General features: G+C 35.2%; 1 protein-coding gene across 1 annotated transcript; it reads right to left on the bottom strand.

The window, feature by feature from the left end:
• Positions 1-7643: 7643 nt before the first annotated feature.
• On the bottom strand, positions 7644-21589 carry LOC129302962 (uncharacterized). The gene is made up of 16 exons (XM_054941910.1): positions 21373-21589; positions 20593-20804; positions 19956-20095; positions 19770-19880; positions 19557-19655; positions 19340-19448; positions 19036-19236; positions 18580-18748; positions 18408-18489; positions 18226-18319; positions 17838-17934; positions 16707-16800; positions 10128-10200; positions 8794-8967; positions 8558-8680; positions 7644-8331 (listed from the first exon to the last, which is right to left on the bottom strand). Exons 1-16 carry the CDS (start codon positions 21383-21385, stop codon positions 8170-8172), a joined length of 1953 nt encoding a protein of 650 aa, XP_054797885.1. The 5' UTR covers positions 21386-21589; the 3' UTR covers positions 7644-8169.
• Positions 21590-22821: the final 1232 nt, after the last annotated feature.

The raw sequence follows: 22821 nt of genomic DNA, 5'->3' as shown, positions 1-22821 counted from the left end.
TATCTGGTGCTATTGTTGTTTGTTGATCTTGGATTGAAGCTTTAGGTCATTTATAATCTGTTGCGTGCTGGAGAAGGCAATATCATTAGTCAAAAAGTCATCTTCAGAATAGATTTTTTTGCATCTGGTTTTCCATATATTCCAACAAGCTTGGGCAAATAGTCTCTGCCAGGTGATTCTTCTAGTTATTTGACTGCCAGCTTCATTCTTTGAGTTCCAAGTTATCCAATCCTGCACATTATGAGAAAAGAAGGTGTTAAAATATAAAGAATTAACTAATCTTTTCCAAACCTCTTGGGCTTCTTTGCAATCTCGCAGAGTGTAGATAAAGGAATCAGAAGCTATATATCCCAGGGGACATGACCGTTGTTGAGTGTAATTGGATTGAAGACGATCCCAAGCAGCCTTCCAAAGAAAATATTTAATTTTCTCGTAGGTGGGCAACTTCTAAATCTTGGACCAGATGTCGGATTTGTTATCATTATTTTGGATCTCCAGAGCTTTATAGGCGGATTTAATGGAGAAATTTCCATCAGAAGATGCCCTCCAAATTAGAGTGTCTTTTTCACCTTGTTGTGTAGGAGGTTGGACAAGAGCAACCTGTCTCAACACGTCTGGATGAAGATAGTGCTTTAGGAGATCAAAATGCCATCCGCCTACATTATTGCAAAAGTTTAAGACACGAGCATAGAGAACATGGTCGGCATTGTGGAAAGCATATTTGACAAGAGGGTCAGGTAGGTGGGACCATTTATCATACCAAAAGGATATTTGATCTCCCTTACCCACTTTCCAACTAACCTGAGACATAAACTTATCCTAAACTTTGCATATGCTACTCCAAGTAAAAGAACAAGAGCTGGGTTTAATTACCATAGGGATAACGGGTTTATTACATTTATACTTATCACGCGATACCCATACCCAGAGGCAATTGGGTTTTGAGATGAGACCCCAGCAAAATTTCAAGATATAAGCTATATTTTAACTCTTAAGCTTCTTGATGCCAAGTCCACCTTCCTTTTTATCAGAAGTAATGTGGTCTCAAGAGAGAAGGTGGGGCTTAATATTTCCGTCTGAAGAGTCCCAAAGAAAGTTTTTGGATATTTTTTCCAATTCAGTCAAGATGTTATCAGGAAGAAGCATAGTTTGTATGGCATAGCTAGGCAAAGCGAATAAGACGGACTTGATTAGCACAGATTTTCCGACAATATTAAGATGGCGACTTCTCCAGCTAGCTAGACAGGAATGTGTTTTATCAAGAAGAGGAGCAAAGGCAAGCTTGGAAGCTTTTTCATGTATAAGAGGAATTTCAAGATATTTTCTAAGATTTCCAGTGATAGGAATTCCTAACTCCTCGCTAATCTGAGTAGCTCTATTGATGTTAACATTCTTGGAGCAGAATAATCTAGATTTATCTGTATTAATTTTTTGACCCGAGGCACTACAGAAGTCAATAAGACATTGTTGTATGGTCATTGCTTGAGATAGAGAGGCTTCTGCAAAGAGTAACAGATCGTCAGCAAAAAATAAGTGGGATATAGGAGGCCCATTAGGGGTCAATCTAATTGGTTTCCAATCATTTTTATCAATACTAATAAGAATACAATGACTTAAACGTTCAATACAAAGAGCAAATAGGTAGGGAGAGAGAGGATCCCCCTGACGGATGCCTCTTGAAGGTTTGAATTCTTCAGAAGGTTCTCCATTCCAAAGAACTCTCATCTTAGTAGAGGAGATGGCAGCATGGATTAATTTTCTAAGATGGATATTAATTTCAACTGAGATAAGAGTATCATCAATGAAGTTCCATGATAGCCTATCAAAAGCCTTCTCAAGATCAACCTTCAAAGCCATAAAACACTTTTTTTCCTGTTTTGTTTCTCATAGAATGAATGACTTCTTGGGCAATAATAATATTGTCACTACTTTATCTACCCTGAATGAAGCTGCATTGATTATCACTGATAAGATGATTCATACAAGCACGTAATCGATTAGAGATAATCTTGGTGATTATTTTATAGCTCACATTACAAAGAGAAATGGGACGAAAATCTTTCATGCAAGTAGGATGATCGATCATAGGAATCAAGGTGATGAAAGTGTCATTTATCTCTCTAATAGAATCGAGATCTCTGAAAACTTTTTTGATAAGATTAATAATGCTAAGTTTGAGGTCTTCCCAATAAGAGTGGATGAACCCCGCATTAATGCCGTCAGGGCCTGGAGCTTTAAAGGCCCCTATGTCAAAAGCGACATTCTTAATTTCTTCTTTAGTGACGTCTCTATGTAAGGATTGCAACTGACTATAGGAGAGAGTAAGGAAGCTTCTTTCAGTGGAAAGTATAGGCTTGGCATTATCTTCTTCCTTGAAGAGCTTTTCAAAATAGGAAACAACCATCTTTTTAAGGATAGTTTGGTCTTGGATCCAAGTATCCTCATCAGCTTTAAGGGATAAAATCTAATTCCTTTTTTTTCTTATGATAGATGTAGCATGGAAAAACTTTATATTCTGATCTCCCCATTTGAGCCATTTACATCTCGATTTTTAAAACCAAATCAATTCTTCTTGCATGAGGATTTTGTTGTAATCATCCCATAGAGTCTTTTCCAACTTCTTTAGAAAATGATTATCTCTAAGATTCCTGTTTTTGTCAATTCCTTCCAGCCTTCACATAATTCTTTTCTTTTTGGAAGAGATGCTACCGATGTGTTCATTATTCCAAAGGGTGACAGAGGTAGCAAATTTGAAAGCTCCTTCAATCCAACTATCAGTAATCCAAGAGTCTTTAACAATAGTATGGAAGGATTCTTCAAGCATCCAAGCAGCATGACAACGAAAAGGTTTATTTTGGTGCTTTTGTTGTTCTTCCTTATGTAGTTGAATTCTGATTGGACGATGGTCAGAGCCATATTTAAGAAGGTGGAAGGAGTTAGCCTGATGAAAATGGAGTTGCCATTCCATGTTACAGAAAGTCCAATCAAGACGTTCTTTAATATTGCTTTTTTCCCAAGTATATCTGTCACCATGGAAGTTTAATTCAATAAGATTAGAAGAATTTATGCAATGTCGAAAAAGTTTCATAAACCTCCAATTAAAACTATCGCCCCCAGATTTATCTTGACATGAAAGATACGAGTTGAAATTGCCAACAATGAGCCAAGGTTCGTCAGTATTATGAGCAATAGAAGTAATAGAATTCCAGAGGAGATCACGGTTATAAGGGTTAGGATCACCATAAACACAAAAGAGCAAGTAGACATTGTTCGAAGCTAAATGGTTGACCCTACAGTGTAATAATTGGACATTAAAATGTATATATTCAATATTGATAATATCATTATTCCATAATAACCAAATACCGCCAGCATAACTAGTAGCCTCGACACGAATCCAGTCAGAAAAACTAAGTTTTCTCACAATTTTATCAGCCTTAACACCACTGGCTCTGGTTTCCAATAAAATAAAAATTTGACTATTATACATTTTGATGATTTCTTTGATACGATTAGGAAAGGTTTTTGCATAAGAGCCTCTACAGTTCCAACAAATTATATCCATAAAAAAAGAAATGGAGAAGATAAACCTGGATTGAAGATTATGCTTTTAAGATTTATGTAGCATCTTCAAGTTGATCATCACTGAATTCATCGTCTTCTAGATCATCATTTTGGGCTTGAATATCATAATCTTCATCAAGCAGGTCATCGTTGAGAATATCCTCTTCAATATCTTTTTGGATGAAATTTTTTTAGATAACATCAGAATTCGAACAATTGTCATGAATTTCCATAATGGGGAATTCATTGAATTGAGTTTCAGGGACAATGCTATGGTTAAACTCCATGTCAGGTGGTTCCTTTTGATTGGGGAGAGGACTAGAAATGACTAGTGGATTAATTTGAGAATTTCCAGTGACATTATTTTTTGCTGTCCAGACGTTTAGATCAGGGGAGAAGCGAACTCCAGCTTTGTTATTTCCAGTTGCGTTGTCTCCAGATTCAGTTTGTATGGTTATCATGTTTTTGGGCTTAGCTGAAGAGCCCAAAGTTCCCTTGCTCCCCTTGATAACATTGTGAATTCTCTTGGTGGGCTTATGAATTGCGTTATTGGGCTAAGGTATATTTGGACCATTGTTTGTCAAGCTGATTGTTTTTAGGCCCTCCTAATTGAAGCTTGGCCCAGCTCTTGTAACCCTTTTTCCCTTGTCCTGCGTGCTCTGCTCTAATATCCGAGGTGGTTCGGTTGCTGCATCTTGCTCGCTAAGTCTGCTCCTTTTAATTCCTGTCACTTCTTTCTTCTTCCAAACTTGTCTGACCGATTTCGTAGGCGTGTTCTTAGTCGTACCATTCACATTGGCTAATTCAACTCCTCTCTGGTCTTCAGTATGGCGTTCTAGGGTGGTTAAGATGTCAAATCTCGTCCTAGATGAGAGATTTGGTACATGATTATGACGTGGTGGCTTGCTATTCGTTGGGTATCTCGAACTTTGAGCTTTCCTTGAGTGTTGGACTTTCATGAAATCGCCGAACTCTTCTTTCGATATGTTCTGGCTTTTTTCTGGTGAACTCATGTTCTGTTTGCTTTTCTCTGCTGTTCTTATCTGAACGTCAGTAGATTTTTGATTGGCTGACTGTTTCTCTAAGTCGGTATCTGCATGTTTATTTTTGGGGTTGTGAGGATAGTTAGTCTTATTATGGTCGTAGCATCCATAACCGAAGCAAATGAGGTTTAAGCTCTCGTATTCTACGTTATATAACTCATCTTTGATAAGAATTCTGGGGATAAGCTTTTTTTGGAGATCAACTTCCACACTGTTTCTCACGAATTTGCCCCTTTCAGTCTTACCCTGCTCATCCTTAGATATAGATTTTGCTAGAGAGTTGGAGTCTACTTTAAGTGTTTTTCCTATGCAGTTACCTAGCTGCCAAAGCACCTCTTTATCATAGCATTGTATTGGGATATTGGTCAGCCTAACCCAAAGAGCTATTTTACCAAGTGAGTTGGTATTAGGATTGAAACTAGGAGACCAACGTTGAACAAGGATGCAATGGTCAAAAATAGTCCAAGGACCACCATTCAGAATATTGTCATACGCAAAACGGTCCTTGGTTCTAACAATGTGATAGTTGTTAACAAGATCTATCAATTCAAAGTCTTTGAGCTTCCATAATTTTGCTAACCTTGGTTTAAGAGATTTGGGGTTTAGATGTAACCCTAGTATGTTGATGACAATTGCATCCATCCAAGGCAAGGAAATTTTTTTCCATTCTTCATCAGAGATCTGTAGTGATGGATATTGAGCCATCAACTTTTTAGTTCTTTCAGAAGGTGCCCACTCTTGATCTAATTCTTTTGCAAGTGATTCATTTTTGCTATTAGGATTTCTGTCTAAATTAATACCATAGCAGCCATTGTATCCAATCAAAGAATCTTTGTAGGAGACATTTTGTAATGCTTGTATAGATGATATCCCCCCCAAGTTTTACCTCTTATAGGTGAATCATTTTTCCTATGAGTATGTGTATTATGTATTGTTATGTTGTCAAGGAATGTAAGAATATATTATTACTTAATGATAAATGGATTTGTCGGTGTTCAATTATTATTTTTTTTTATGCTTTAAGTTGGAGTTGGAAGCTTTGGTACTAAAAACACAAACGCATATAGTAGAAGTTGGTAATAGATGGAAGTTTTCTTGCATATGATTAAAGTTCAAATGCATATAGTGAAAGATTCGTTGCATATGATTGAAGACCCATGCTTCTAGTATTCCAAAATATCTATATGTGTTTTCAAAATATTTATTTGTGTTTTTAGAATATTCATATGTGCTTTCAAAATATGCACAATCATATTCGAATATTGAATCTATATATCTTGAAATTTTCAATCCATAAGGGAAATTTGAATATTCCTTTTGGATGTTTGAATATAAAGTGCATTATATGTTAAATTTCGACACCAAAATTATTCTTTTTAGAATATGAAAAAGCCATATTTAAATATAAGATAAATTTTATGTAAAATTTTGACATTAAGATTTTTTTCATAATATGCATAAATAATGTTTGAATATATATAAGAAAATTGTATTTCATTGAAAATCAACTATATATTGTGAAAGAAAAATTGTATATACTTCCAGAGATATATTTATAAGGGAAATGAATAAGTAATATTTGAATATATGAAAGAAAATAACATTTTGTTAAAGATCAGCAGCAAATTAGTAGCATATCATGGAAAAAAAGGTTGCTTGTACTTTCAAAAGTATCCATAGGAAAAATTAATGATGGATATTCAAATATATGAAAGAAATTTACATTTTATTAAAGATCAGTCGCATATTGAGAAAAAAATTGCATATGTATCCATAAGTGAAATTAATGAGCGATAGTCAGATATGAAAGTGTTCTTCGACTATGTGGGTGTTCTCTTGTATAAAATGGAATGCATATAATTGATGACCCATGCTTCTAGTATTCCAAAATGTTTCTAAGTCATAAATTTTTAGAATATCAAAAAATGTTATTTGAATAAATGGAAGTCTTCTTACATATAATTAAAATTTAAATATTTACAGTGAAAGAATCGTTGTATATGACTAAAGACCCTTACTTTTAGTATTTCAAATTAACATATTGATACTAAAGAACTTTGTATTAAGTGCTGACATGAAATTATTAACAACGAAAGACTTTGTGACATATTAACAAAGAAAGACCTTATGTGAAATATTAACAGTAAATAACCTTACTCAATTTTTGCTTTCTTTTTTAATCAACAAGCCATTTTTGTCATTTAGCCCTTGGCGATTATTGGCAGTGAAAGATCTCATCTTCCAAAAGTTTCCAACTCCTTTTCAACAATTTATTTGATAGTGAAGTTTTTTATGGCATTTTTGAATAATTGATTTTAATATTTATAATTGGGCATTTGAATTTTTTTAAAAGAAATCATAATTTTATTCTCTAAAATCGATTATGAACTATTTTATTCTTACATAAATTGTTTTGAATTTTTTTATTCCTTGTATACTAAAAATGTAAAAAGTAATTTATTATTTCAAGATGTAGTATTCTCTCACAAATAAAAGTAAAAATATGCAAATTAAAAGATAAATACAACTTATTTTATTTTATAACTTGTTACTTCCATATATAAAAAAAGAGTTAAAGCTTATTAAATAATGCGCTTCATATTTTAGAAGTTATTTTTTATCTATTATTTCTTGATAAAAAAATTACAATTATGAATTTAAAGATATTTTTAAATATCAATCGCGGTCGTGCCTAATTGTGACTGACACGTTTGGTGCAAATAACATTGAATTATTTAATTTTTTTAAATAAACTTCATTTGGCAAATAGGTAAAAATAAAAATATTATTGTCGAAAGAATTATTCATCCACATTAACAATTCGTTATACTTTACCCCACACACACATGTACAATGATATTAATGATGGACTGACGATGCTACTCATATTGCGGCACTAAATACAATCGCCATAGCGATGGTTCACGATGGCACACATCGAAGACTCCGGTGCATAACGCGAATCCCTCTTTGCAGTTTTTATTCAGGGGCCAAATAAGAAAAAACAAGTTTACAAGAGTGAGCAGGCATTCTGACTTCATGAGCTAACAACGTCAACTTGGTCAATTGATTGGATAAACACGACATCATCATCAATAATATGACATAAAATACAGTATTGAACCAAAAAGGGACAATCTCTCATCCAGTAGCCAAACCTGTTTAGAGCATTAGCCCCACAATATACATCTTCTAACTTCTAATTATCCTTGCAACATCGGATAAATATTTACATGAGACTAAGTGATATTTTTTCTTTCTTTCTTTCTTTCTTTTTTTTTTGGGGGTGGGGGGGGGGGGGGCGGGGGGAACTCCAGTTGCTCACCGACATTGTGGTCCATTTCACTATTCCAAAAAAGAAGAAGAGAGCTCCCCTATTTTCTAACTATGTTCCAAATGGATATTATAGCCACAGTTCAAATTATGCACTGCATCAATTGACATTTGAATGCTAAACACTGAAGCCTGGATTTGACAGCTGCCGCCAAATAGACCACTTTTTTTTTTTTTTTCCAAAGCCAAATAGACCACTTGAAACGGATGGTATCGTCTATACAAAAAGTTAGGAGCGGCAGGCATTAAATATTTCTCCTCTCATTGCATCGATTGGCATATGCTCAAATGTGTAACGCTCAGGACCAAAATACAAGCCAGTCCTCTCCAAAAGAGCAACCCCTTCATCCCTACCATATCGAGAAGCGTATAGTTTCAGGTACTCGTAGTCCTAGGCACAACAGTGACAAAAAAGATCAGAATATGAAACAACTATGCACAACTAACTCTAGCAAAACATGAAAATAAATAGTCATCCATAAGACTGATAGAACGTGCGCACAAGAATATCTTCACAAACACAATTTTGCATTTATATAACAGAGAAGCAAGTCGGCAAAAGTTCAAGTAGATTCAGTACAATTAGATAAGTACTTTTGAAATTCCATCGCTCTTACCTGCAAGCCACTAAGTATGCGCTCTAGTCTTAAAGAAGCAACCGGTTCATCACAAGATGAGAACACCTGACCAGGGTAGTATAGAACTCCATCTCCAGGTGGAAGGCCATGTCTGAACTTTATCTGTGCTCAAGAAAATATATCGGCTATCAGTCAAAAGAATTCTTTTATAGATGAACCTCTTACAGCCCTGTTCCAATCCAATAGTATACAGTATAGTCAGGGCAGATAAACACCTCTGCACTGGCTGCAGTAGCCTTCTCATAGCAGTTGGCACCCCAGTACAAAAATCCTGTGCCACCCTCTTTCCACACTCGCCACATGACAGCACGATGTTGAGTGCCTCGCATTCCAAGGTGCCAGTTAGGATGAGGATCTGATGGTCCCATGCATACATATGTCCACCATTCCTGAAAAAAATTCTGATCTATTAAGCAAACAGACACAGCAACATATGTGCGCATTCTGCTATGCATATTCTCTTGTTAAACCTTAATTAGTACTCAAGTCTGAGAATTCCACATAACGCACCAACGAGAGAGAGAGAGAGAGAAAAAATTCGCAGCATCTTTACATAGTAGCGCTACTGCATTAGCAATGCAATCAATTACCCTGGCATTAAGTAAACTATGCCCTCCCTCAGCCACATACATTGGTTTGTAGTTACAAATAATTTGTCAGAGAAATCAAGAGAGGTCAAAATAAGACATACTATAACTCCATCAATGTAATACTATTGACTGTTAATTAAAGATAGAACCGACCTAAAACTCAATAAACGCTCACAAACCTTGCCAAGTATCTATAATTTTCATAAATCAACTTGTTTAGATACACCGACATTTAGCACGCGACTATGAATGCATGATACAGTGCAGTGCATAAGGATGTTATGAGTAAGAGGGAGAGACTTTGACATCCAAAAAATAATTCAGCTGCACAAGCAACCACAATTATTTGCTTTGACGAAATCAGACAACACCTGGATTCAATGATGATTAAACTTCAATATTGAAGAAAAAAAGTTCTGGGCACACAACTCCAAAGCCCTCTAAAAAATAAAGCTGTTCTGATGTGACTGATTTAACTCACTGCCTTTCAAATTTATTGAACAGAACAGAATTGTCATTGTTTGTTTCATAAAACTGTGACATTAGCACCATTCTTAGTACAGTAACGATTATATCAATGTGTACCTAGGCATGGCAGAGAAGAAAAGGAAAAAGAAAAGAACAGAGTCCCACAGAAATTAAGCACCAAAAAAACAGAGTCTCAGCCTTGAAAACAGGCATCTAGACAATGGTAACTACAACAACAACAAGCCTTTATCCCACTAGGTGGGGTCGGCTACATGGATTGCAAGACGCCATCTAGACAATGGTAACTATTATGAGAAATATGAAAGCTGCTAAGAATACATCACAGAACAGCATTTACTATATATATTGGAGATTTTTCTCAGATATTGCTGACTAGACACAATAAAAACCAACCTGCCTTTTCAGATATCAAGTACACCAAAAATATATTACAGAGCTCAGAGTTGAAAGAAATCAAAATATGATATTACCTCACCATTCTCTGGTTGTAATTCAGAAACAATATCCTTGACCAGATCCTCTCGATTTCCCAGAACCCATTCACTGCAAAGAAACGAATTTCAATTCCTAGAAAACTTAATGAAAGTAAGGAATATTCCCGTGAAGGAAAAGTATAATCATTCAGAAATTAAATCAAGTTCAAGTAGATGCTTCCTAAAAGGGTATTGATCAGAAAAAGAACTTGGCCAGGAGCAATTAAAAAAATGGATAAGGTATAAAGAAGCTGAAGAGGGAATTGATTTTCATCACATAGTCATTCAGCCATAACGAAGTTCAAAATATTGTAAATGTTTATCAGGTAAGAAAAAACAAAGAGCCACTGGATTAACTAGATTAGAAAGCTTTGAAACTCTACTTACACAAGTTCAATGTGATTAAATAACAATAACCATTTCCATTCTCTACATGAATAAGCTAACATTGATCTTATGCAGACAACATAAACCATTCAAATACAAACTTATAAGTAAAAACTCCATCCTAATTTACTTGTATGTATTTTCATTCAAAGGCTCTCCTCATCAATAAGCACCAAGGGGAAAAAAATCCAGAGCAGTGATCACATAATTACCTAAAGAACTTGAAATGTCATTGTGTCAGTAACTGGTAAAACATCCTGCATTTCAAATGTTTCTTTCACAGGGTTTGGAGTGAGATATTGTGAATGCAATAATATATTGTCAGGTCTCTAATTACCAACTTTCTTTCATGCAAAGAATCATAGGCCTAGAGCTATCCAACAAATTCAAATCATGCTTGAAGTAGCTTCACTGCATAGTCTAGAGATAGAAAGAGGATTATTAATGATAATGTAATAGAAATTTGTTGCACAGTGATAAATCATAATTTTATATATCTTATCCTTTCTTTTTCATATATTTTAATGATAATTTTGGGCTAATTTGGGTTTATTAAATATTATTTGGATTATTAGCCAATTTTGAGGAATAATTTATTTTTGGATTAATATTGGGAATTTTGGGCTTAAATTGTTAATATTTTATTTTCCTATTTTCAACATGCTTTCATTTTGACACTATTTAATTGAGCTTAATTTGAATTATTAGACATTATTTTCCTATATAATTGTTTGAAAATTATAATTTGAAATATTTCATGAGTCATGAAATTTATTTTAGACCAAAACCTACACTAATAAGTTCATTTTGACTGTTCAGGCTATGAAAGCACAATTAATAAAATTTTATGGTGGAGATTAATTCTTAGGCTCCAAAAGACATCCAATGGTCAAGGTTTTGGAAGACAGTTTTGAGATTCATTAAGGGTACTATAGGTAAATCATGGCAAGGAAAAATCAAGGGAATTTGTCTTTTCTTTTTCATTTTTTCTCTCATTGGTTCTTTTAGATTCAATGGTTGGGATTTTTCCCAAGTTCCTCTACCTGTTATCTCTACCATTGGATCATTTTTCCCCCAACTCTTCCTCTCACCTACACAGCTGCTGCCACCTCAAGCTCTCGCTGGGTTCTATTGTTTCTTCAGCTTCTTCTTCCAGGTAGAGTTTTTCGCATCATCTTCATCTTCTCTCCACCGACCCATATATTCCTCCACACACACAATCATCATTTTCCCATTTAATTCTTATCTCCATTTGAACAAATTTTCTCCTCCAATCTCCATTGAAACCACATTATCACCACTCCATTCTCCATTTCATTAATGTGTCCCCTTTTCTCCACATACCCACACACGACAACACAATAATAATTTCAATCTGGTCTCTTTTCTCATTTCCATCTATGGCTGCCACGTGTAAGGAGTTTGGAGGAGGAAGAAAGTTCATGGGAGCTTGAGCTAGCTTGGGAGACAACTTGAGATGAGCATGGAGAAAGCTAGAGCCTAAGATTTGCACTTGAAGACCATAAGGGAGTGATTTTACATTTATCTTTTTTATTCAAAAGTTTAGGATTATTTAGTTTTAAGTGATTCTAAATTGTAATGCTTGAGGAAATCTAATTATAGGTTATAAATATTTTTAATCTTGGATTGGATTGATATTTGAAATAAATTTGTGTTGAATGAATTTCTGAAATTTATGTTTATATACCATTGCTATGTTAATTAGATTAATGATTGAGTTCTTATTACTAATTTAACTGTCATTATGGTGTTTATTGCAAATTTAAGTTGTTCCTTTTACCTCTTGATTGTTTAATTGAGTTGGTAATTTATCTAATTGTTCAATTAGATATTTAAGCACATTTTCCAGATTTATTTTGATTTAATCATCATTGGTTTTAATGATTTTAATTGGCTTAATTCATAGTTGTAACATTTGAATCACTATGAGTTCCCTAGTGGTTTAAGTGTTAGGCTTTCAAACTTGAGGGTTCCTTTTGCTTTAATTAAATAGTTGAATTTATTAATTTCACTCTCCTATAATTTTCCTTTGGTCCAATTAATTGAATAGGGCTAGGAAAGTTAACACCATTTGAAGTCCTAAGTTGCTTCCTTTACCATAATTGTCCATGAACATGGACAATAGACATTATAATGATAATGCTAGGTCGTTGCCCGTAAGTAACGCGCTGCATGGCTCGAGTGCAGTGATAAGTGAGTTAGAGCCGTTGCATCGGCGCCCGGATGTAGTGTTAAATGAGCAAGGGCTACCGCGTCATTCTGGACGTGCGGGGCTAAAGAGGTTAGTCCATGAGAGCAAAATTAGATTTGATACTTGGAATGTTGGGACATTGAATTATAAATCTGTAGAGGTTGTAGGGGTTATGATTCAAAGGAAAATCAATATCCTTTGCCTGCAAGAAATAAAATGGCGTGGAGAAGAAGCTAAAGATATTCAAGGTTTCAAACTTTGGTATACAGGAAAAGTAAGCGCACGCAATGGAGTAGGCATTATTATGGATAAGGAGTGGAAGAAGAATGTTGTAAAAGTTAGCAGAATTGGAGATAGAATTATTTCCTTAAATGATAATTGGACATGAGACTGTTAATATTGTTAGTGCTTATGCGCCACAAGTCGGGACAGAAGCCAGTCTTAAGGAATTATTTTAAGAGGATCTGGAGGGGTTGATTCGACACATACCACAGAGTGAAAAGATTTTTATCGGAGGAGACTTTAATGGGCATGTTGGGAGGGAGGCTGGTCAGTATACGAGGGTGCATGGTGGTCTTGGTTTTGGAGAGCTAAACAATGAAGGACAAACTCTTCTTGATTTCTCATCGGCGTATGATTTTAAGATTGCCAACACTTGTTTCAAGAAGAGAGATGAGCATCTCATCACTTACAAAAGTAGAACCTCAAGGTCACAAATTGATTTTCTTTTGGTTAGGAACACAGATAGAAGACTTTGTAAAAATTGCAAGGTGATCCCCGAAGATGCTATAACAACACAACATAGGGTCCTAGTCCTTGATGTGTGTATTATGAGTAAAATCCAAAAGCGTCGACAAGTAGTAGCACCAAGGATTAGATGGTGGCAATTAAAAGGTGAGAAGCAAGATATTTTCAAGCGAAATCTTTTGGACAAAGGAATTTGGGAATCTCAGAGAAGTGCTAACATCATGTAGGAGGATATGGCTAAAAAGATACGGGAGGTTGCAAAAATAGTTTTGAGAGAATCAAAAGGTTCTGGTCCGAGAGATAAGGAGTCTTGGTGGTGTAATAATAGTGTACAGGACAAAATCAAGTATAAAAAGAACTGTTTTAAAGCCATACATTTGTATAATAATGAGGAAAATTGGGAGAAGTACCATATGGCTAAGAAGGAAACTAAGAGAGCTGTGGGTAAAGCTCATTCTAAAGCTTTTGAAGAATTTTATAAGAGCCTTGAGACGAAGGAAAGAGAACGAAACATTTATAAGATTGCCAAGAGTAGGGAAAGAAAATCAAGGGATCTAGAACAGGTAAAGTGTATTAAGGATGAAGAGGGAAGAATTTTAGTTACAGATGATGAAATTAAAAATAGATGGGAGACTTACTTTTCCAAACTTTTCAATGATGGAGAGGATTCATCTAGTAACTTGAAGGATTTAATAACTGGTGAAGGAGAACAAAATTTGTCATTCTATTGAATAATACGTGATAAGGAGGTAAAGGAAGCTCTTAAGAAAATGGCAAATGGTAGAGCCAACGGACCTGATTGTATATCTATCGAAGCGTGGAAATGTTTAGGTGAAGAAAGGGTGAGATGGTTAAATAAGTTATTTAATGTGATCTTACGGTCCAAGAAAATGCCTGATGAGTGGAGAAGAAGTACATTAATTCCTATTTATAAAAATAAAGGAGATATTCAGAATTGTACTAACTGTAGAGGGATTAAACTCACGAGCCACACAATGAAATTGTGGGAGAAAGTAATTGAGCACAGGTTGAGATTCGAGACAAGTATTTCTGAGAATCAATTTGATTTTATGCCAGGTAGATCAACTACAGAGGCGATTTATCTACTAAGGGGATTAATGGAAAAGTATCGTTGTAAAAATAAAGATTTACACATGATTTTTATTGATTTGGAAAAAGCTTATGACCGTATACCAAAAGAAGTGCTTTGGAAAGTATTGGAAAAAAAAGGAGGACGGATTGCTTATATTAAAGCCATACAAGATATGTATAAGGGGGTAAAAACTAATATAAAAACGCCTAGTGGTCAAACAAAGAATTTTCCTATAAAGATTGAACTACATCAGGGATCATCTCTGAGTCCTTATCTGTTCAACTTGATCTTAAATGTTTTGACGGAACATATTCAAGGGGAAATTCCCAAATGTATGCTCTTCGCCGATAATATAGTTCTTATAGCAAAGATAAGAGAAGAAGTTAATTGCAAACTTGAGTTATGGAGGACGACATTGGAGTCGAAAGGTTTCCGTCTGAGTAGGAGTAAGACGGAATATTTATATTGTAAATTTGGTAAGAGACTATTCGACAATAATTTGGAAGTGAAATTGAAAGATTAAATTATACCTCAAGTAGAAAAGTTTAGATATTTGGGAGCCATTATTCAAAATGATGGCGAAATCAGTGGAGATATTTCACATAGGATTCAAGTTGGGTGGTTTAATTGGAGAAAAGCTAAAGGAGTTATTTGCGACCGTAAGGTGCCTAACAAACTTAAAGGAAAGTTTTATCGCACTGCTATCAGACCGGCAATGTTATATAGTAATGAATGCTGGGCTCTAACAGGACATAAGAGCATAAAGTTGGAGTAGCAGAGATGAAAATGTTACGATAGATGTGCGGACATACACGTAAAGATAAAATTCGAAATGAGCACGTGCGCGAAAAAGTAAGGGTAGCACCTATTGAGGAAAAAATGGTAGAAAACCGGTTGAGATGGTTTGAGCATGTACAAAGAAGACCAAGGGAGGCACCAGTGAGAAGAGTGGAACATATAACTTTGAGTCCGATTAAAAGAGGTAGAGGAAGGCCTAAGAGAACACTCTTGAAAGTTGTTGAATGTGATCTCTTAATTAATAATATTCCTAAAAGCTTGATAAATGATAGAGCACAATGGCGTCTTGCAATTCATGTAGCCGACCCCACCTAGTGGGATAAAGGCTTGTTGTTGTTGTTGTTTAGTAATTCATTTGGTTACTTGATTAATTCCTTTAGTTGGTATTTTAATTCTCTTGAAACAAACCCCCCCAATCATAACTTAGGACTCATAAATTGGATAATAGTATTGAAGTGTTAGACATAAGTATTAGAATCCATCTAAGTAGTTTTAGTTGCATAAATTACATTTTCTTATTTGCATTTTATTGTAAAAATTTAGCACTTACCTTTAGATCTTCCTATTAGAAATTAAATAACAAAAAATCAACTTAAGATAATTCCTAAATTGTTCCTTGAAAAAATTGACCTAAAGTTGGCTTATGATTTATTAAATCAATCTTAGTTTAGTTAAGCGGTGACACAACTAAGGCATCATCACAGAGGTACGGGTACTGAGCTCAGTATGGGTAAGGGATGTGGTAATTTTTTTTTTTTTTCCCTAGTAAGTTATGTGAACATCAATATATACTATATAAAAAAAAAGCATTTTATAAGAGAGAAAAAATAGATAGTAAAGCTTTGATAAATAATCAATCAAATTAGAAAATCAGGCTTTCTAATCAAATATCAAAGTTTATATAACCTTTTTAAAACAATATAGATAGGTAGATAGAACTTCCAGGGTTAAAACTTTAAAGGAACTTTCTAAATTTACCCAATATGTATCCAAATTAAACTTGTTTTAAAGGGAAAAACTACTTGATACATATTTAGGAGTAACCAAAAAAGTACAGGTGCCAAGTATACGCCTGTTATGGGTATGGTTCAAATCCAGAGGTACCCATGTTTCATAAGAAACTGTATTAACCAAACCAAATCTCGATAAGGAATAAACACAATGAAAAGCTTCAATATCATATACCAACAGTATTTCTGCTTTGGGGGGGCGGGGACAAGAAAATGGTGGTTCTCATTCTTTATCTCTTCCAATACCTTTCCCCTAGCTCAAAAACAGCCATAGCAAAGAAAATAGCAGATAGCCCAGATCTTTGGATGTGCTTAATGTAGAGCAGTACCTTGTACAATAAATTTGATTATGAGGACGAAGGAAATTTGGAACTTTTACAAAAGCGTCAAATGGAGTAGATGCAAGAGGTGCATCATTTGGTCCTGCATAAAATAAGAATCACCAATAAAATATATATAATCAGAAACAGGACAATCAATTGCAGAAGTTAAAGTTTAAAAACTCGGTGGAAAAATGACAAAGAAATAAGTTTTCAATTTATGGTGTTTCCAAGGAAGATCACAATTAGCTGCAGAAGCAGGCCCCACAACTATCAAAGACGAAGTGAAAAGAATCACAGATATAGGTGAAGTATTGATCCATCAAGTCTTTTGCATATCCTCTCAATAGTTGTTACTCCCAAGATGGATCCAAGGGCGCATATTTTCATTGACATACAGTCAGGACTTTCAAGCATTTGCTGATAGGATCCAAGATAGGTAGAGAGAAGGGAGCATTTTAAAGACAATTAAAATATGAAATCAGAATCTAACATCATAAGCTAATAAAGAGGAAGGAAAATCTCGAATAGAAGATGAGTAAGAATCTTAAAGTCATACAATTAATAAAGCCATTATCCTATAATAATTGGTACTCTATCATTTGCCATCAGCTCCCAGCACTCGTCTAACCCTTTTTCTCCACATGCCACAATCTCTCTACAATACAAACTCAATTCTCAGGCTGGCAGCCTCATAAAAATGTCTCCAGAAATTTCTCCATCTAATGAACCATTAGAAACTCACCTACAATATCTTAAACTGTAAAAGGTTTACTGATAGTCCCATAGCTCTTGGGCCAAGGGGTGCTAATCAAGGTTTTCTAGAGTTCCATAATAAGAAACAGGAACCTAGAGAACACATTTTACAATTGTTCAAATCAACCTCTCACTAATACCAGATTTCTGATAAAGTCATTTAGAACATACAAAGGATAAACAAATCAGAGTCAGATATGAGAATCATGTTACAATATCTGCAGTCATTCCATGAAAAACAATATACCACATAAGCCAAAGCCATAGCCTAGATAGTAAATAAATTAAACCACACTGAAGGGAAAATATAACACCTATGTTATGCATAAGAATGCAGACTGCGGAGTTTAGAACTATTTTATGTAGAAAGCACTTAGCACATACCACAATAGTAAGTAGTTAAAACACGAGCTTCTGGAGCATAAGAATGAATCTCATTGGCCATATTGCGAACAGTATCATATTGTTCCAAGTTCAGTGGCTGTCAAATATATGCAAGTAAACCAACTTATCAAGATCATCTTAAGATGCATTCAACTAGCAGTCATAACATTAGAAAAGTCAAAAGACAACATAGCTAGATAATAAAATCACTCATTCAGCAGGAAGTAAATTAATTGAGCCAAGACTATGATGGGAAAAAATATATAAATTTTCTTAGCAGCCACTACTGTGTCCAGAGTTAAGACTTGGAATAAAGGTAGATATCAAAAAGAGGTCACCCTACAGTAGAGATAATTATCATGAATAAATGGTGAAGCCCTGTCTATACCTCATCCCACAAGTAAAAGTAAGCTTTTCGCCAGTGACTCTTTGTCCTCAGAATATCAATTTGTTTCTGCAAGTAATCCTTTGCTGCATCATTACTGTGGCACATCAACAGGAGATTGAAACTCATCAGTTTTCATCACAAATATGCCTGACTGAAGCAAACAGGGACAACTGACTGTATACCTGGAGATCACATGGCTATATGGCACAGCATATGCTGCCAACCGTGGATCTGAAAAATACTCATCTGATTTTGGATGGTCCGCTACAGTAGCAGGAAGAGAACAATTTCAGTTAGTGCTATTATGCAGTCATTTAAAATTGATTAGTCATAATTAAGTTATCAAAAAAATACCTGGCCATGGACAAGTGTATGTCAAAACACGCATGCCATTACCCCATCTGCAAAAATAGGGGCTAATTCTGTACTGAAGAAGCCACTTGAAATGCTGGTCCATTGCTTCATACCACTCAGCTGTCCCATGTTGAACACCAAAACGATCCTCAATTACAGTATCAGATATCTAGTGTCTGGTCAATGAAACTATTATGCATGTCAGATAAATGTTTCCTATTTCCTAATTTCACAAACATGTAGGCCATAAGTGTATCAGCTTAAATAATCAGGTATAAGTAGAACATGTAATAGCAGCACTATCCCAACTCTAGCTTTTCCAGATTGTTTGTAATAAAATTACAAGTAAGCAATAAGTATAATAGCCCATTTAGGACAATGTACACACTTAACATTTTCTGAAAGCATTGTAAAAAAATGTGTTTTATTGTCTGACGTTTAATGACTGGAGGATACACCAAATACAGCCGGGAGAGAAGGAGTTGCTGGAAGTATAAAGTCCCAAACTGTCAGATTCAACTTCACCCGTACTGAGAGACTTGAAATGGCATCCTCATCCATCATATCTACTGATCCATTATCTGAAAAAAATTCAGAAAATAGTGGAGACAGAAGAATCCTTCTTAAAGATGCAGTTGCAGATTTCACCCTTTGTACCTAAAACATAGATGCTTGCATGAACAACCAATAATAACACCAAGGTTAAACAAGAGCACCAGAATTACAGACAGTAATTAAAAAAATACACAAAATAACCCACCATTTCATCTAATGGTTTTCCATCAATCGGCTCAATTATGTCAAGGCAGCCCTTGAGCTCCTCAAACAACTGATGTTTCTCAGCCTTGACTAAACTTTGACCTGGAGATCTGCACATAGGTGAAAGTTGATAACAGCCAGCCATAGAAACTTATGAATTGAGATGTGTCATACAGAAACAAGACTAAAGAATCATTAAGAAGGGGGGCAGGACTCACTCGTCTGCCTTCATAGCAGTTATGATAATCTCTCCATTATAATGTCCCGGGGGTTGAGCACTTGGAACATCAATTGATAACCAAAGCACAGAAGTCTCCCTGAAGAAATGAAGACATGCCAAAAGAAAGGTCAAAAGAAATAATTCATCCACCATTTTGTGCACCTAGAACTTTGTAGGGAAAAGAATTCAGAAATACTGATCTGCTAAGTACCCCGGATACAAGCTTATTTGACAGACTGGAAGATCAACTGGCACAAGAGCATCAGGTACACCTAAAATAGGCACCACTTGCCGCAACTTTAAAGACTGGCCAACAACCAACCTGCCCAAAATGATGTCAGCATAAAATCAAAGTAAAACATATATTTGATACAATATTCTGTAAATATACATCAACCTGTCACCAGAGGTGGAGCATAGGTCGCTACATTGAACCTGCACAATTCCCCCAACACCACCAGGACCACCCCAAGAAACCTTTGGTCGCATGGCTATTTGAACACTCTCCCTCTCATTTCTAGCTGCCAGCAGATTTACCTTCAACAAAAGCAAAAATAAGTCAAATGCCAGCCGCAAACTATTTGGAATAACATACTTTATTTGCATCAGCATCATAATGCAATATCCATATCCATAGGATCCATAGAATACAGGCAACAAAGATTCCAAACATCACAGTAATAGTTCGTCCAGGGAGAAATGTTCCATCCAAATCAATAATTTCTTTACACAAAATATTAAAGTGCCCAAACCAGATGCCATTGTACAATAATAACCATATTGACTCAGGTAACATGCTTTAATGGTTAATTTCATGGAATGGAGTAAAGAGAATTCATGAAACAAATACGATTCACCAATTCAAATATGTAGCTATTTCATAGAAACAAGTAATGTTAGAGTCATGCTTACAGACAATGTGGTCATGCGTATTATGTCCATGCATGATATAAACTTTGAGCTGCAAAGCAAAATAAAACTACCACATAAAAATTATAAACATAAACCACTAATAATAAGATCACAGGACTAACAGGCTCCAAATGCCTAGGCATATCTTGTGATCCAACATTTGCTGTGCTTGGCATGCTCCACACATATACCATATCCCTAGTTGGAATCTCTGTAGGGTCAATAGATCCCTTGTGTATACTCAATCCCTGTGTACCACCATCATTCCACCCATAAGCTGTCCCCCCTCCAGCAACACCTTCAACTGGTGGCACAGTCACCTCTTGAGGATTTCCTGCCAAAAGCATCAATATTTGATGGAAAAGGTGTCATGCCAAGACCAATGTAGCAATTACAAATAAAAAAATGGTTTCACATAATATAATCATTAATTCCTCAAAATATCTATCTAAAAAATGTGTTTTCAAATGTAACTATACAGCTTATTCCATCTCGAAAATTGTGCTGAATGAACAAGAATATTATCCATAAGTTGAACTCTGAGTCCAAACTTCCCATCAAATCCATTACAATTACTTCCCAGACTTCGTAGATTACAACCGCCAGAGATCAGTTCAGACCCTCAAGAACAATACAATAAGAAATAAAGAAAAACGGAATGAACAAGCGGAAAACGAAGATGAAACGCCAATGTAAGACTCGAAATAGCAGCAGAAGAAACGGAAATAGGAGTACTGAAAAATTTGACACTAGAAAACATAAGTTGTAACTGGTATTCGATTTGTCTTACTAGCATAAAAAGAATCGGAAAGGAAGAGAAAACATTAAAACAAAGCATGCAGGTGACCATGAGAAGCTGAGATGGAAGAAATGAGAAAGAGCACACAGTATACATAACTGACCAGAATTGTCCATGTCGGTAACTACAGGTACGAAGATTGTGATTTCACTCAACTTGGTAGCAGTGGCCGAAAAGGAATGATCGCTTTGACGGGGCAGAGAAAAGCTATAGGGAGGAGAGGGCGAGGTAACCGCTCCAAAATTTTGCTATACTCACTTTCCTTTCGCACTCTTGTCTGTGAGTGTATGGTATAACTTACGTGTACGGCTGCAGCTATGGAATGAGTTAGGGTCCAGATCCCGATCTGGCCCGAACAAGGGTTTTATTTATTCTTTTTTTTTTTTTCCTACAAGCTTTTTTTTTTTTTTTTGGAATACAAGTAAGGGGAACAAGTGTGCCTCGGTGTTCTTCAGGTGTTAAATAAAAGACCATGTTTCTTTTCGTCAGGTACTAGACAAATAATATTTTTTGTCGGTTAACCCCAGGCTCCGAGTGTTAATTCCAGACTTTGCATGTCATTAATAAGACCATCGACACAAAATATCGGTCCCCAAAATCATTGATCAACCTCCATTTCTTTTTCCTTTTTAGAGTGATCATATTGATCGTCTTCAGTTGTGTGAACATGTGTGCAGTGCGTTTGCACATCTTTTCCCGTTGACGTGGGCGAATCTATATAATCATATTTGGGTTATATTTATAAGATGCATATCATTTTTCAAAAGTCACTTAATCTTTCACCAATATCAACTTCAGTGCGAATATAATTCACAGCTTATACCTATATGCACATCCACGCCCATGGGAAGCATATTCTTGAAGGACTCATTATTTGCTGGATTGAAAAGTTTAATAGAGTCAATGTTTTTTCAAACTTTACTGAAGCAATTATACTCATACACAATGAGTTTTTTAATACTCATTTACTTGCTGCAACTATTAACAAAATTAGAAATCTTTTTATGCACGATTGGACTGTCACTTTTGATCACGTTTTCAGAGAGGCCGACAAATGTGCAGACTGAATAACTCATCAAGTCTCTCCTTACAACTCAATTGTTCAGATTTTTAATAATCCACCCACTGGTTGTAGTCACTTCTTATAAGTTGATATGACTTAATTTATCTATTTGCACAGTTTTTCCGTGACCTTTTATTCAAAAAATAATAATAATAAAACGGTACAAGAAAAAGAGCATTGAGATTCACACACCGTCTGCGAATTAAATTAAACTTTATAAAACGCCTCGTGTTCATGCTTTTGCGCCACTTCTATTACCTTCATATTTATACTCAGGGTTATATCTATTACCTTCATACTTTTGTTGCGTGCAAATGCCATATTCGTGGTTATACTTTATCACTTGTTAATGTCACTACTAATTTTCAGGAGTAATAATGACCTGATAACAAGAGCTTCGACAATGCAAATTTTTTAGGCACATTGTCATGTTTGAATGCGTATAGAGAATTTCAATAGCCACATTTATGTTCACAATAAGTGTTCTAA

Source organism: Prosopis cineraria, unplaced genomic scaffold, assembly GCF_029017545.1.
Source record: "Prosopis cineraria cultivar Desert tree isolate PC_DT_omini unplaced genomic scaffold, ASM2901754v1 PC2, whole genome shotgun sequence".
NCBI classification, from domain to species: Eukaryota; Viridiplantae; Streptophyta; class Magnoliopsida; order Fabales; family Fabaceae; genus Prosopis; species Prosopis cineraria.
Note: the sequence above shows the minus strand (reverse complement) of the source record. Positions and strands in the feature narration are given on the sequence as shown.

Coding starts and splice junctions, on each gene's coding strand:
- LOC129302962 (XM_054941910.1), bottom strand. Junction 18,490..18,579: donor ATACACTTGTCCATGGCCAG/GTATTTTTTTGA, acceptor CTGCTACTGTAG/CGGACCATCCAAAATCAGAT. Junction 8,681..8,793: donor CTACTGCAGCCAGTGCAGAG/GTGTTTATCTGC, acceptor TCTTGAGCACAG/ATAAAGTTCAGACATGGCCT.